This window comes from Chrysemys picta, chromosome 6 (genome assembly GCF_011386835.1).
Source record: "Chrysemys picta bellii isolate R12L10 chromosome 6, ASM1138683v2, whole genome shotgun sequence".
NCBI classification, from domain to species: Eukaryota; Metazoa; Chordata; order Testudines; family Emydidae; genus Chrysemys; species Chrysemys picta.
Window position 1 is genome coordinate 63,840,382 of NC_088796.1, and position 14,591 is coordinate 63,854,972.

At 42.1% G+C, this 14,591-nt stretch overlaps 1 protein-coding gene across 2 annotated transcripts in view; it reads right to left on the reverse strand.

The window, feature by feature from the left end:
* SLCO4C1 (solute carrier organic anion transporter family member 4C1) overlaps nucleotides 1-14,591 on the reverse strand; it is a 100,567-nt gene that overhangs the window by 27,852 nt on the left and 58,124 nt on the right. For both annotated transcript variants that reach the window (XM_065550249.1, XM_065550250.1), the window contains 2 exons: nucleotides 7,376-7,520; nucleotides 82-277 (listed from right to left, as the gene is read on the reverse strand). In XM_065550249.1, coding sequence (XP_065406321.1) covers nucleotides 82-277; nucleotides 7,376-7,520 — 341 coding nt within the window. The remainder of the gene's footprint in view (nucleotides 1-81; nucleotides 278-7,375; nucleotides 7,521-14,591) is intronic.

Sequence of the window (14,591 nt, forward strand, 5' to 3'; positions counted from 1 at the left end):
AAGTGTATTTATGCAATGTAAAACAGTTTACTCATTTTAAACATTGTTACCAAGCCCAAGAGTACATTAAAACATATTTACCCATTATATGTTTCAGAGACACCTGCGAATGGTTCATTCCCACATTTAGAAAACATAAACACTGTGTTCAATAGTAGAGCCACTGAGCAAGTGCCTAATATGAACTTGATTATGTTTTTGCAATCCAGTTTGTACTTGGAAACCAAGATGCCACTTATGACTTGGCCTAGTGCTGCTCCTGGAATTAATATAATCCCTAGAGGAAAATGAGACACCAGCAATTACACAAAAATGCAAGACATAATTAAGCAATTTAGGATAATTTCATATTTGAAAAATCAAAATTTATCAGAGTGTATCCTGAGTTTTTGTCATTTTCAAACTATATTACTGGACTTTCAAAAGACATGATTAAACTTTTATAACAGTTCTCACAAAAATAACGTAAATGATTCTCTTTAGATTTATATGCATGCATCTGTGGCCTCTCATTATTTAGCTGTTGTTTCAAACTTCTTATTGCCAAAGGCACAGCCCAATCTTAGATTTTGTGGTAGATACATCAGATTAATATAGCACTCCCTCACACACTCAAAGTCTGCACCTTTTTAGTGCACCCTTCAGTCATCTGGAACCTTCCTCCATGCAGTTTACTGCTATTTTAAGCACAAGATTTTCCATAATGAGTTCTAAGGATGTGCAGATATTGGGCTTTTTGGTCCTCTAAACCCCTTGTCAAACAATCTCCCTACCCCATTTTCTGAGGAATTTCTGGGGTTAAAAAAAAAACAAGAAGAAATAAAAGGATGAGACCTGCCAGGAAGGCAAGGAAGCAGTAGAAGTAAGTACCTTCAGCAGTGATAGCTAAATGGGATACGTGGAATCACAGCAACAACTGAGATAACAACTCCTGCAGGGTACTCCTTCACTATGGTCAAAGAAGCAACAGATTGAAAGGTTCCAAGGGCAGTAATTGTGGTGTGGGGTAGCTCACTGATAACCAAAAGGGTCCAATTCCCCTCTGCTCAGCCCCTGATGCCAGCCACCATCACACACTTATTAAATTTTCAAACAAGCACCTTTGTGCTTTCTCCCATTCTGCCCCTCATGTTTTATAAGAGCTTCCCATCAACATCTGCAAAACTCTCTTATTAACCTCCTTAAAACTCTGCTTTTCCGTAATGCCCACAAAATCTTAACAATTAGGCAGTGGACTCAGCACACCAGAAGCCTAATTGTCTTTTTTAACCACATTGCTTTTCAGATTGCTCCATGCAATTGAACCATAAATGGTATTCACCAGAGGTAGCAAAGGTGGAAACTGTTATGTCAACAGGACTCAAGACATTTTTATTTATATATTGTCTGTTGAATTAATTTAGATGGAATATATGGAGCCAAAGAATCCAAGGTGTTAATATAGCCACTGTTCAACATTAGTTTTAAACAAGGTTCAGGGTTTGGTATATGGAGACTTCAGCCTACTTAATATGGAGGGGCATGAACCAGCGTTCACGTCGCACTCCCCATCAGTACCCAGCATGGGCCAGGGAAGCTAATGATCTAACCAGTGGACCACATTTGGAGATAAATCCTGGTCACGTGCCAACTGTAGGGTTACCATATTTCAACAATCAAAAAAGAAGACGGGAGGAGCCCCGCCCCTGTCCTGCCCTAGCCCACGCCCCTGCCCCTTCCACTCCCTCCCACTTCCTGCCCCCTCAGAATCCCCAACCCTCCCCCCCACGCCTTGTCCCCTGACTGCCCCCTCCTGGGACCCCTGCCCCTAACTGCCCCCCAGGACTCCACCCCCTATTTATGTACAGGCGTGACTACCTGCCCTTTCCTGGTTACTATACGCGGCCAGTCCGCATCCACATCCAATAGTTAAAAAAAAATAAACTAATAATTTAAATTGGAATTTCATCCATTAATAAGTATTTATTATATAATTAAAACCATTCTATTGAAGGACAGATATTAAATAACACTAAATATGTTAATGTTCAAAACAATATTAAAAATTTGAAAATTTAGAGCATGGAAACCAAAATAGCTAAAATTTAGTTTTGGCAAGATACACGGAATGGAAACTCCGGGATCTTTACCTGTCACTGAATATAGCCATCATACCAATAGTGGAATATAAAACAAGTCTACATATACTCTCCTTAAAATTTTTACTTCTGTCCATACCCAATAATTGTAACAAATCATTATTCCCTTCACTCCACTTGCCACGCGCCCCAAGCACAAAACCAAAGAAGTGGATATTTTTACCTCCCGTTAAGTTTTTAATTTCTTCCTCTAACTCAAGATAATAAGCCACCTTCTCACTGTGGGCTTGTTCCAAACTTCTGGCATTATCCTCCCATCGCACTGTAACATCAACCACCACTGCTGTATCTCCTTTTATAAATATAATATCCGGCTTTCTTAACTCACCCTTACTATTTCTCAAATGGGGCTCTATTATTGCCTTCCACCCTAATTTACCAACCTTATCTACAACTGCAGACACTACTCTATTATGCCTTTTTATCCTAGCATTCTTAGTCTTATAACATTGTCCTGAGATATGGGGAACAGTCTCCCGCACTTTACCGCACCATCTACAAAGAGCATTCACACCTCCTCTTCCTCTTGCTAATGTCTCCCTAGTAGGATAAATATTTGCCCTTAGCTGCAATGCTGCGATATACGCTGACGATTTAACTTTACTAGAGTTTCTAAAAATCGAATTACTAATTAAATCATTTTTAAAATATTTTATCCCTATTCCCTGACATCTCAGTTCCGACCATCTTAAAAATTCCTCTTCCCTCCATTTCTTGGGATGAGATGTTACTGCACTAAATAACAATATTTTATCCACAAGATTTTCTCCTGCATATAGATAAGATAGGTCCATCCAATCATCTCTCGAGACAATATGTCTCCTCCATTTACGAATTAACATATTTGGGATTTGCACACTAAACTTAGTGAGAGCTAAACCACCATCCCTACCTCTAGAATAAAATATCCCATCTGTGGTACACTGAGGTAAATGTAAAATCTCTTTAACTATTTTTCTAACTAACACATCAAGATCATCTAAAAGATTAAAAGGGGGTTCTATTAAAAGAAGATTATAAAATAGCTTCGGTAAGATGTATGTCTGTAAAATTAATATTTTTGGGGCCGGTTTTAATGGGGCCTTAATTAAATTCTCACTCCAATCTTTCAATTTTTCTTTAAGTACCGGTCCCCCTACACCTATCCAGGGATCTATTCTAGCTCCTAAATATTTTTCAAAATCCCCTGGTTGAACATATTCAATCTCCTCTGACCCTATCTGCCAATTATCCTTAGGATTAACTACATAGGTTTTATGTTTAGTTAAAATATGAAAGCCTTTCGTTTTCTTCACATTAACAGAGAGATTAGTATTTTTACAAAACTCCTCTAAGATACCCAAATTTTTGATCATTCCTTTATATGAGCTACTTAAAATTGCCACATCATCGGCAAAAGCCAATGACGTGACACTATTACCCTTAACATAAAAACCACTTCCTTCTACTTCTAATCTAGTTAAAAGGGGATCCATAGCAATATTAAACAAAATTGGGGACAACGGGTCACCCTGCTTGACCCCCCTCCTAATTAAAATAGACTCAGTAGCTTCATCACCCACCCATACCCTAGTTGTGCAATTATCATAAAGGTCCCTAATAATATCTATAAAATGTTCATCTATACCAAATCTTCTCAACCCGGCTATTATATGTCCGTGTCCCACAGAATCAAATGCTTTAGCCAGATCTACAAACACTATTGCAATTTCATTCCCATTTCGTTTAGCCCCTTTAATCAAATTATCTAATATGGCAATATTTTCCTCACACCCAGGGGCGGATATAAACCCTTTTTGTCTACTACATATCTTAACTGTTTCCACCAGTCTTTTTGCTAATATTTTGGTATAGATTCTAATCCAAACTGACCCAATTGTCAATGGTCTCCAAGATGTTAACTTCTTCATTTCCTCCTCATCTTGTGTCTTTGGTATTAAAATCGTTCTATTTTTCTTAAATTCATCTGGTACCTGTCTATTTAGAAACCATATATTAAAAATTTTTGTAAGTATTAAGGAGTCTAAATTAAAAATATCCCACAAATTGCTCACTTTTACTTTATCTGGGCCAGGAGCACTATCTTTTCTTATTTCTCTTAAAGCTATTCTAATCTCATCCACAGAGATCGGACTCATTAATATATCATTATCCGCATTCTCTGTGGATGATGGCCACCCTATCATATTACCATGTCCAATTGTTCCCAAAATATTTACATAGTATTCCTCAATTTCTTTCATAGGGATAGCACACTTAGCCTTATCTGGCTCTCCCATTATAATGCGAGTCAATCTTCTTCTATCCTTATCAAATAATTGTTGATAGAATTTATACTTAGCTTTCTTTGTAGCATATCTCCTACTTGTATTAAATTGCTTCCTTCTCCCCTCCTTTCTCATCTTCCCTTTTCCTTTATTCCTCAACTCTATTTGACTTTCATTTCTAGGGTCCTTTCCCTCTACTAATGAATAACATAATTTTTCCAACATTGCCCATCCGAGAGCTTTTGTTAAATCCTCCTTTAATAATCCTTCAATTTCCCCTAAACTATTTATTATTTCTCTTCCCTACCTACTTTGTTTTCCCCGTTTACATATTTTCTCCACTAAATCCACTTCTGGATGTCCTTTTAGTGGGAAAATCCTCTCTCTTGGGGGCGGAATTTCTAATATATTTACTCTAATGTCCTCTACCTCAGTCACTTCCTCCCTATCTCCTGTTACCACTAACTTCTTCTTTGCTAATTCTCGTCTTTTATCTGATATTTGTTTATTCGTTTTGGTCCTCATCTCGCTCTCAATACATTTATTTATATTCCTTTTCCCAATATATTTCCTTTCCAACTGTATAAGCTGCGCAACCTCATCTTTGGTCCATATACGAGATCTAATCGATCCCTCTTTGATCTTACTTTTAGCAGCCATATCTTCTTTTCTTTGCTCATTCCTCACAGCAGGGTGTCTATGTCTACAGTGTTGGCTCAATCCAGATCTAGTATGAAAACCAAGCCCACAGACCGAGCACGTATGGCTCTTCATTGAGGTATCCGCCTTCTTGGGTATGCACTTGGGGTAGTGGCAAGCTATATTACGATATTAAGAAGATTTTCCACATTTACTACATACAACTCGTATGGCTTTACTTTTATGAACCACATTAATGTGTTTGGCCCATTTACCAAATGTTGGTAATATCTGGGGACATATTGGACAATTAAAACTATCAACGGGATACTCTAAATAAAAACCCCATCCTTCCACGAACTACTTTCTAATATATTTATATTACTACCAGTACTGTTAAGATCCTTATTACGATCCCTATTAAAATCAGTACTTGGTCTAAAACTATTTAATAAACTAGACCCATTAACTAAATGAGCATTAAGATATCCCGATTCCCTAACATATGGATCATCAAATGTACTTAAATACTTAAAATCTGGATTAAAACTGTCCATAGTTAAATCATTAAAAGTGTCCCTTGTAAAAACCATCGGTAAGATAGATAAAATCTCCTCACCATGATCATCACAAACATTCTCCTCTACCTCCTCTCCATGCTCCACTGGGAGGACTTGATTCTCACTCTCATTCTCATGAGACTTCATTATAGTCCACACCATTTTATCCATTGGTCCAGCGACCCCGATCACACCCCTAATATATTTAACACTGTCGGCCGGGGCATCAAAGCCAACAGCGGGGGCGTTATTAACCCGGTCCAGCGCCAATCCGGTATAAAAATATAAATTACTTTTTTCCATAGCTAAAAGATTTACCTTTCTCAGGGGGAAACTAACCCTTTCCAGGGGGAAACTAACCCGTACCTGGGGGAAACTTACCCTTTCCAGGGGGAAACTTACCCTTTCCAGGGGGAGACTACCCTTACCAGGGGGAATCTAACCCTTACTGGGGGGAGTCAACCCGTACCTGGGAGAGGCTACCCTTACCAGGGGGGCATCCATGTGGCACCATATGGGGCTGCCCAACCCCTAAGCCTCCCTGCTCCTTGTCCCCTGACTGCCCCCTCCTGAGACCTTCCCCACATCCTAACTGGCCCCCTAGAACTCTACCCCCTACCTGTCCCCTGACTGCCCCAACCCTTATCCACACCCCCACCCCCACACAGACCCCTGGGACTCCCACGCCCCATCCAACCATTCTCCACCCCCTGACAGCCCCCCCCCCCCAGAACTCCCGACCCATCTAAACCAGTGTTGCCAAATATGCAGTGTTGGCCAGCTAAGCCAGATTCTAATTAGACAGAAGTAAAAAGGAGAGAGATTGGAAAGAGAAGAAATAAGGTAGAAAAGGAAAAAGAATACATTTGGGGAGAAGTGGGAGAGACAAAGTCTCACATCCCAGGTGGTGTTTAGGATTCAGCCAGAACTGCTGGAGATAGCAGTGTCATCTGACTCCCTCCCTCCAGTCTGATCTGCTCAGGACATCATTCAGCATTAGGATGAAGATGATCCAGGGTCACTGGAGACGGTGGGGGTGGCAACTATGCTGGTGAAGTTCATGCCAGTGGCCAATTTTTCTTCCCAAAGTCTTCCTCGAAGGAAGTGGTGGTTGGAATAGACAATCCCCCCATTATTTTGGCCACCAAAAGGTTTAATTTCCAACATACCAGTTTTGATTCACTGATTTCTGGTTCCACACCTTTCTTGTTCATCAAGCATGATCTTAACATGGTACTTGAGGATCAGCAGGCCTTTTTGTTTTGACTAATTCAGTCTGTCTCTGTTTTGCACCACTTCCCATCAACATTTGTTGTTACAGGTTATTGTGACATTTATGAATTTACACTCATTTTTTACAGTTGAGCTCACAATTAGGGTAAATTTGTAGGCCAAATTATCACAACACCGTCTATCCCTACAATGAGTGATAAAAATGCCTGGAGTTCTGTTGATGCTACAGCTTCTTCTGGTAGAGTTGCACCACTAGTGAACTACAGGTGATAGATGTCCTAGTGTAGGCAAGGGCACTGAGTGGAACGGTGTGAGAAAGAGTCCACTGCTGCTCTGAAGTTGGCATTTTGTAATAAAAAGACCAATTTTTGCTAAAAATATTTATATATTAAAGGTTACAGAAACTCTACAATTGCAAGTACATACCAATCCCAAATTAATTTCTCTCCTCTGCCAGCTAATGAACATAGGCAGTACAATATATATAGCACAAGATATTTTTATTTAAAGAGTTTAAAAAATTGAAAAGCCACTTTACCTCCTAGTGTAGCTGAATAACTGGATGACTGTCCAAACTGATTTTCTATAAATTTTGGCAGAAATGTGGCAAAGCCAGTGGCAACTAAAGCTTCTGTAGAAGCAGCTACTATTAAACACATCAATACAGGATTCTTCAGCAGTATCTGGGAGAGAAAAGTTTATTTAGTATTCTGTACATTCCTTCACTATAGTATTACTATTACTGAATGTGTTTAAAAATAACATTTTAAATGTGTGCTGATACCCAAGACTTTTAAACCAAAGTATTACAAGCCCTGAAATTCTGAATATGATTTTCTACTCTTCCACAACTGAAATAGATTTATCATAAATTAGTCTCAAAGGATTATTTTTCTCCAGTACACATGAATTGTTGATTCTAGTTTAAGATGTTTGAGTGATACGATTTCCACGTATTAGACTGTGCTAAAGCCTCCCAAAGGAAGAGATCATATTGCCAGGAAGGCTAAATAACAAGAGAAAGCAAACTTTCACCTTTATTTTGCATCCTCTTATTTCTAACTATATTCTCTTGGGGGGAGGTGGGGGGGATTTTGGGGCCAAAAGTTTATGAGTGATTAGGGAGAAGCAAGGAGATAGGCTATATCTACTCTGCACTTTTGTCGTTAAAACTTTTGTCGGTCAGGGTGTGAAAAACCAAACACCCCTAACCGACAAAAGTTTTAACAACAAAAAGCATCGGTGTGGACAGCGCTTTGTTGGTAGGAGAATGTCTCCCACTGACAAAATTGCCTCTCCTCATTGTAGGTGGTTTTATTTTGCCAGCATGAGAACTCTGGCATATACAGGATGCCATCCAAGAAGAAATTATCTGGCTGGAAACTGATTGTCCTCCTATTCTGTCTGCCACTGCTATGAACAGCTGGGAGTATTTACAGAAGCGCCTGTCGACGTAGAACATTAGAGTTCTTCTGACATCCAAGGTGTGCAAATGTTCTTCCTCCCTGCTTGTATGAAGCTTCAAATGGAATACGAGCAAATAAATTGGGTGGTTTATATGGTAAGATGAAACCACCTTTAGGACGAACTTTGGATGAAGACACAGGTAAATCTTTTCCTTAAAAAAGATTGGATATGGAGGCCCCAGCATTAAGGCATGCAAGTTCCCTACTCTTTTGCCAAGGTAATGGCCATCAAAAATTCCACCTTCATTGACAGATGCAGTAGAGAGCAGGTAGCCAGCAGTTCAAATGGGGAACCATAAGTCTTGACCATAGAATGGAGAATCAGTGTTGACAGGACTATGCTGGGGCTATAAGTATGACTCTAGCCTAGTCCTTTCTCATCTTTAGTAATAACCTGTGAATGAGCAGGATTGGTGACAAACTGTAGATGAGTCTGCCTGACCACAGCTGTTAAAAAGGCAATTGTCACAGAACACAGGCTGTGACCCCATAGATAGCACAACTGCTGACAGTTTCTGTTAGACTTTGTCATAAATATGTCTACTTGTGGAAACCGCCACAGCTGGAAGATGTATCTGGCTACATCTGGTTGAAAAGACCACTCATGGTAACTCATAAACAATCAGCTCAGGTGGTCTGCTAGGTTGTTTTGTACACCCAGCCGATAAGCTACTTCTAGATCTATTGAGCTGTCAATACAGAGCTCCCAACATTGCCTCTTGACAGAGTGAAGAAGAGTGGGCTCCCCCTGCATGCTGAGTTAGAACATTGCTGTCTTGTTGTCTGTAAGGACTAATAGACTGCTTCCCCTGATCTGCAATAGAAATACTTGGCATGCCACTCTGGCAGCATTCAGTTCTCTGACACTAATGTGCAAAGCAGGCCTGCACAACATATGGCCCCCGGGCCGCATGTGGCCCACGTGGGCTCACTGGGCGGCCCGCAGGGGGGTGAATAGGTGGGCTCACTGGGCGAGTCCCTCCCCCCTCCCCCCGCAGCCCTGGAACACCCTGCCAGAATGAAAGCTGCGCGCGGCTCTTTCAGCTGCTGCCGCCTATGGCAACAAGAGATGCCAGCAGCAGGCTGAGGCAGCCGGCTGCTGCACATCAAGGGGTGGGGGAGGAGGCGCACACGTGCTTCGCAGCCCTCTCCTCCTCCAGCACCCACCTGGAGGAGATGCCGAGGGGGCTTCCAGTGGGAGACAGGATCATCTGCAGTGGACCTCACTCATCTGAGCAGCTGCTGGACCTTCAGTGAGTGTTTGACCCTGTGATCCGCCTCCCCATCCCCCGCCACCACTCCTGTAAAAACTGGGCAAGGGGCAGCTGCGTCCCCCAGCCCCAGTGAGCCTATCGCGAGGGGCAGCATGGGAGGAAAGAAGCCACATGTAATGGCAGTCCCCTCCCCCCAGCACCCACCACCCCCCTCCCAGAGTCCATATCCCCTCTCCGGCCCCCAAACTCTGTCCCAGAGCCTGCACCCTGCCCTCCACACTCCCTCCCAGAGCCTGCACCCCTCCACCCATCCTGCACCCCACCCCATGCCCCAGCCCAGAGCCTGCACCCCTCACCCCCTCCTGCACCCAGAGGTCCTGCCCCAGCCCAGAACCTGCATCCAGCACCCAAACTCCATCCCAGAGCCTGCACCCCCACCTCTTCCCACATACCCTCTCCTGTCCCCAAACTCCCGCCCAGAGCCTGCACCCAGCCCTCTGCACTCCCTCCCAGAGCCTGCACCCCTCGACCCATCCTGCACCCCCACCCTGTGCCCCAGCCCGGAGCCTGCACCCAGCACCCAAACTCCATCCCAGAGCCCGCACCCCACTCATCCCACAGCCCAATCTCTCAACCGTCCTTCACCCCAATCCCCTACCCCAACCCAGAGCCTGCACCCCAGACCTCCTCCCCCCCACCCAAACTCCCTCATAGAGCCTTAGGTAGGTGGGGGGCAGAGTTCTGGGGGAGGGGGCAGGCTCTGAGCGTTCTGGGCACCACCAAAATTTCTACAAACCTGCCGCCCCTGATACTTGGGGGGGCGGTGAGGAAGCAAGCGGAGAGTCGGTGGATGGAGGGGGGCATCCATTTTCAGTATTTTAATTTTTGGTACTGCAATGACTGACTGCTGTGTGCATTAATATAGTGACCCCCTGGGTCTTTGAATGAGGCTTTATACATGGGCGGGGTGGGGTGGGGTGAGGGATGAAATTAAATGAATAATTTTATTTCCTGCGACTACGCTTGTGTTCATGAATTCCCCTGCACATCTATGTAAGGGTAAATGTGGATTCCTTGGCTGAGTAGATGGGCTGGTACTACTGATAGACACTTTGTGAATACCCTCTCAGTGCCAATAAAATTCCAACACTCTCATTTGGTAATGACTCTCCAGAGCCAGAAAATGTAGGTGCTTTCTGTGAGGAGGGGAGTATATTGACACATGAAAATAAGCATCCTGTAAGTTGAGGGCAATGAACCAATCCATGGGATCTACAGCAGGGATAACAAGAAATGAAAGTTACCATATGGAATTTGGCACATTGAATGTATTAATTGAGATTCCTGAGATCTAGAATCAGGCACAAACTTCCTTTCTTTTTCAGTATGAGGAAATAAAGAGAATAGAAGCATCTCCCAATATATTCCTGAAGCACTAACTCTATTGCCCCTAACTTAATTAGTGCTGTACTCTCACACTCACGAAGGGTCTAGAAAGAGAGACAGACTGCTGCACAGATTTCAGGATGCTTGCAAAGATGATTTAGAATCTTTGGAATCTCTGTTGATGATTTGGAAAGAAGGGCAGAATGCTGCTGTGGTTGGCAGAGTCCACTTGTAAATAGAGCGAGGCACTGCGAGGTGTACTGGATCAAGCTTTGTGATGACTGGCATCAGAGGAGGAAAGAATATGCTGCTTGGATTCAGAGCATTGCTAGTGCTAGTGCATGGGTGTGCCCTACCTGTGGACTGTCACTTGTGCATCGGACCCAACAGCCATCAAAGAAGTCATTGGTGCATATAGCATGATCAGTAAAGAGTGACGGTGCCACCGAATTAGTTCATCTATCTCCTGGAACAAAACTCTCATGAGAGTGGCCCTGAAAAGGGACTAGAATGGTGGGATGAAGGGATTAAAAATGAATGACATAACCATCATTGATGACCAGGACCCATTGATCTGTGATGACCATCACCCAAGGCTCCTGGAAATCAGAAGGATGGAAACCAAATGCTGGAGTAAAAGGGTAAAGATCCTTGTAGACTAGCCCAAGATCCTTAACCAATGCATCAAATGTGTTGTTTGATGTGCCTGACTCAGCTGATCAGTTATAGAAGAAGAAAGTGGAACTAATTTCTTTTTCTGATATCTGTCTCCTTCTGAGTTGCTCAGAAGGCCTCTGGTGAGAAGGAGGAGAAGATGATTCTACATGTTTCTACATCTAGAGACTGAAGACTGAGGATGAAACTGTTTCTTTTTAAACATAGTAGTATATAAACCAAGTGATCTGAATGTGGATCTCGAGTCTTGTAATGAATGCAGAGACTCAAACTCAAATAACTGAGCCTGGGAGTCATCTGACCCCATCTTGGCTCAGGGATAGGTTGCTGCCTCATGCTAGAGGGCTAAGTCACTGCAGGCTCTGTTGGAAGGGTAAGTCAGTGAAGCTGGATTGTTCCTGCATGCCTGAACGGTTACTCACCAGCGCTCCAGTACTACTAAATAAGGTAGATGATCTTCTTCCCTAAAGATCTCCTTGCCAAAGACATAGAGAAGGTGTCTGCACTAGCCTTCTGTTACTGTGTGGCACCACTTCCCAGGTCCTGCTTTTTTCTCTCACTGGCTGCAAGGGCTCCTCAGAAGACCACCTCTGTACTCCTGAGTCCTGACCCCAGAGACAGGGCTCAGTACCAGGAAAAGAACAGAGTCAGAGCCACAAGCTTTCAGGTGTCACTCACCAACAGAAGTTGGTTCAATAAAAAGTATTACCTCACCCACCCAGTCTTTCTAATATACTGGGACCAACACAGCTACAACAACTCTGTATAAAGTCAGAGTCACTCAGTCCTCAGGCAGCAAGGATCCCTGACTGCTTTGATGGATTTTTCTGAATTCCTTTTGTCTTCTTAACTGCTCCTGAATCAGATGTCACATCTCTGGTCATAGGAGAGCTGGAAGGAGGAGTTATGAAAAAAGAAGCCTCTGTTATCATGGACCTTTCTATAAGAAAAAGTGTCAGTCCAGTCTGCTTCTCCTTTGGTTTGTGCTTCTTGAAGGACTTGCAAATCGCACACTTAGCAATGATATATTCCTTACCCAGGCAGTAAAGATATTTGTTGTGGCTGTTAGAAGAAAAATCCCCCCAGAGAAGAGACATGGCTTGAAACCCAGAAATATATGTTCTGCTTTAAACTGTGTGCTTCTCTCTCTCTATTTTTAATCAACTACCGACAAGCTAAAAGAAACAATAACCAGAACACTTACTCCTATTTATTTAAAAAAAAGAATAATCAACAATCAGTTTAATCACTAAGTAACAAGGTTCCTACAGACTAACACTATGTTGTTCCAACTCACTGCCTATGGCAGTTCAAAGGAACTGAATGGTGGTTGGGGTCACTGTGCCCTTTATGACTTCAAATGGTGGAAAGCAGGGGGACCTGCAGCAGAAGCAGAAGCATGCGCAATCCCTACTAGATACTGCTGGAGTCAACATTCCAAACTGCTGTGCTGGGCACAATGGACACAATAAGTGGGATCCACATGTGCAGTAACTCAAAGAACAATTCAAGTTTTTTCACTAAATGAATTTTTTAAATAAACTTTTTAATTGAAATGAAACCTCCTCTAAGGCATACCTTTTTTGTTAAAGAAAACACATCACTAAAGGTAACTAGACAACAGCATTATCTATGGTATTTTTTTAAAAATCCACCATCTTGTCAAATAATGCAATATTGAGACATGCTCTATGAAATTGTCTTTAAAAATTCATTTTTGAATTATAGAAGAAAAGGTGTCTAACTAGTTCCATTTCTTATTTAACCTCTTAGAACTCATTAACATGTTTCCCCTCCCAGGATGCAAGAATGAGATTGTAAAACGTAGGTAGTAGTCTCAGGAAGGAGAAATTACATATCTAATGTTGTTGTCTAATCTGCAAAAGAATTACAGATTTGGGATTATGCTTGGCTCAAGGGCGGTGAGAACTCAGATAACATTATTTTTACAAGATGCTTAAATCCCACTCTTACCACACACTATCCTTGCTCTACTCTGTCAGTTCCTATTCTGAGCAAAAGGGGGAAAGCATTAAAAACATTTTAAAGCTGTACCCACACCTCTGCACTGAAAGTGCGTGGGAGAGTGTGGATCCATTACACCTTTCATCCTCAGAGAACAAGTTATTAATAGTTGTCTGTTTCCAAAAACAGACTAGTTGCAGTCTTCACTCTTGAGGACAAAAGATTCAGGCATGAGTCTCTAATGTGGTCAAGAATTAGCCAAAGATCAGTTAAATGCAAAGATTCCTCATGATACAGAAGTAACAGAAGTGAACAGTAACAACACTCTTTTGGAAACTCCAAAGCATAGTACATCCAAAATACATATGTTGTATTTAGAGAGAGATCCCATAATTTAAGGTTTATAGGTTTCTGTACATCTGTAACAGAAAGGTCAAACCTGGATTCATGCCCAATGTATGATGGAAGAGTAATGCTTTGAAAAAGTATAGTCAGTCTAACCTTAGAAGTCACGTCTTGTTAAAATTAGTCTCCTGAAGTAACTAGAGATATACAGGGATGGTTCATATAAGCCTGACTCCTGACGGAAAAAAAATACTATTCCAGCTCTTTTAACCCACTTTAGATAAAAGAGCCTTTGCACTACAGAGGAGTTTGCTATCTGTGTTGTGAAAGTCTTTGCATGGATTATCATGAGACATCTGATTCTCCCATGAGAAGGAGGTATGTCATAGTTCATACAAGCTCTGTTGTATCCAACATCTGAAGTTTGATTTTCTTTTAAACTGTTGACTGCCCCTCCTTCCCGAAAAATTCTTTTGACTGGAAGAAAGTTTTCAGGGTGAGGTTTTCTAAACATGACTCAAAGATTCCAATCTTCTCCCAGAGTAAACAAGATACTTTGGTTACATGGCTCAGTGACAGACTTGGAAGCTCATTCAAAACTCCATGTTTTGAAGGGGTGGAAGTTTCCTGAACACCACTTGACTGTGGTTAAAATTATACTCTATGCTACAAATAGAAGATCACAATGTAACATGTATATGTT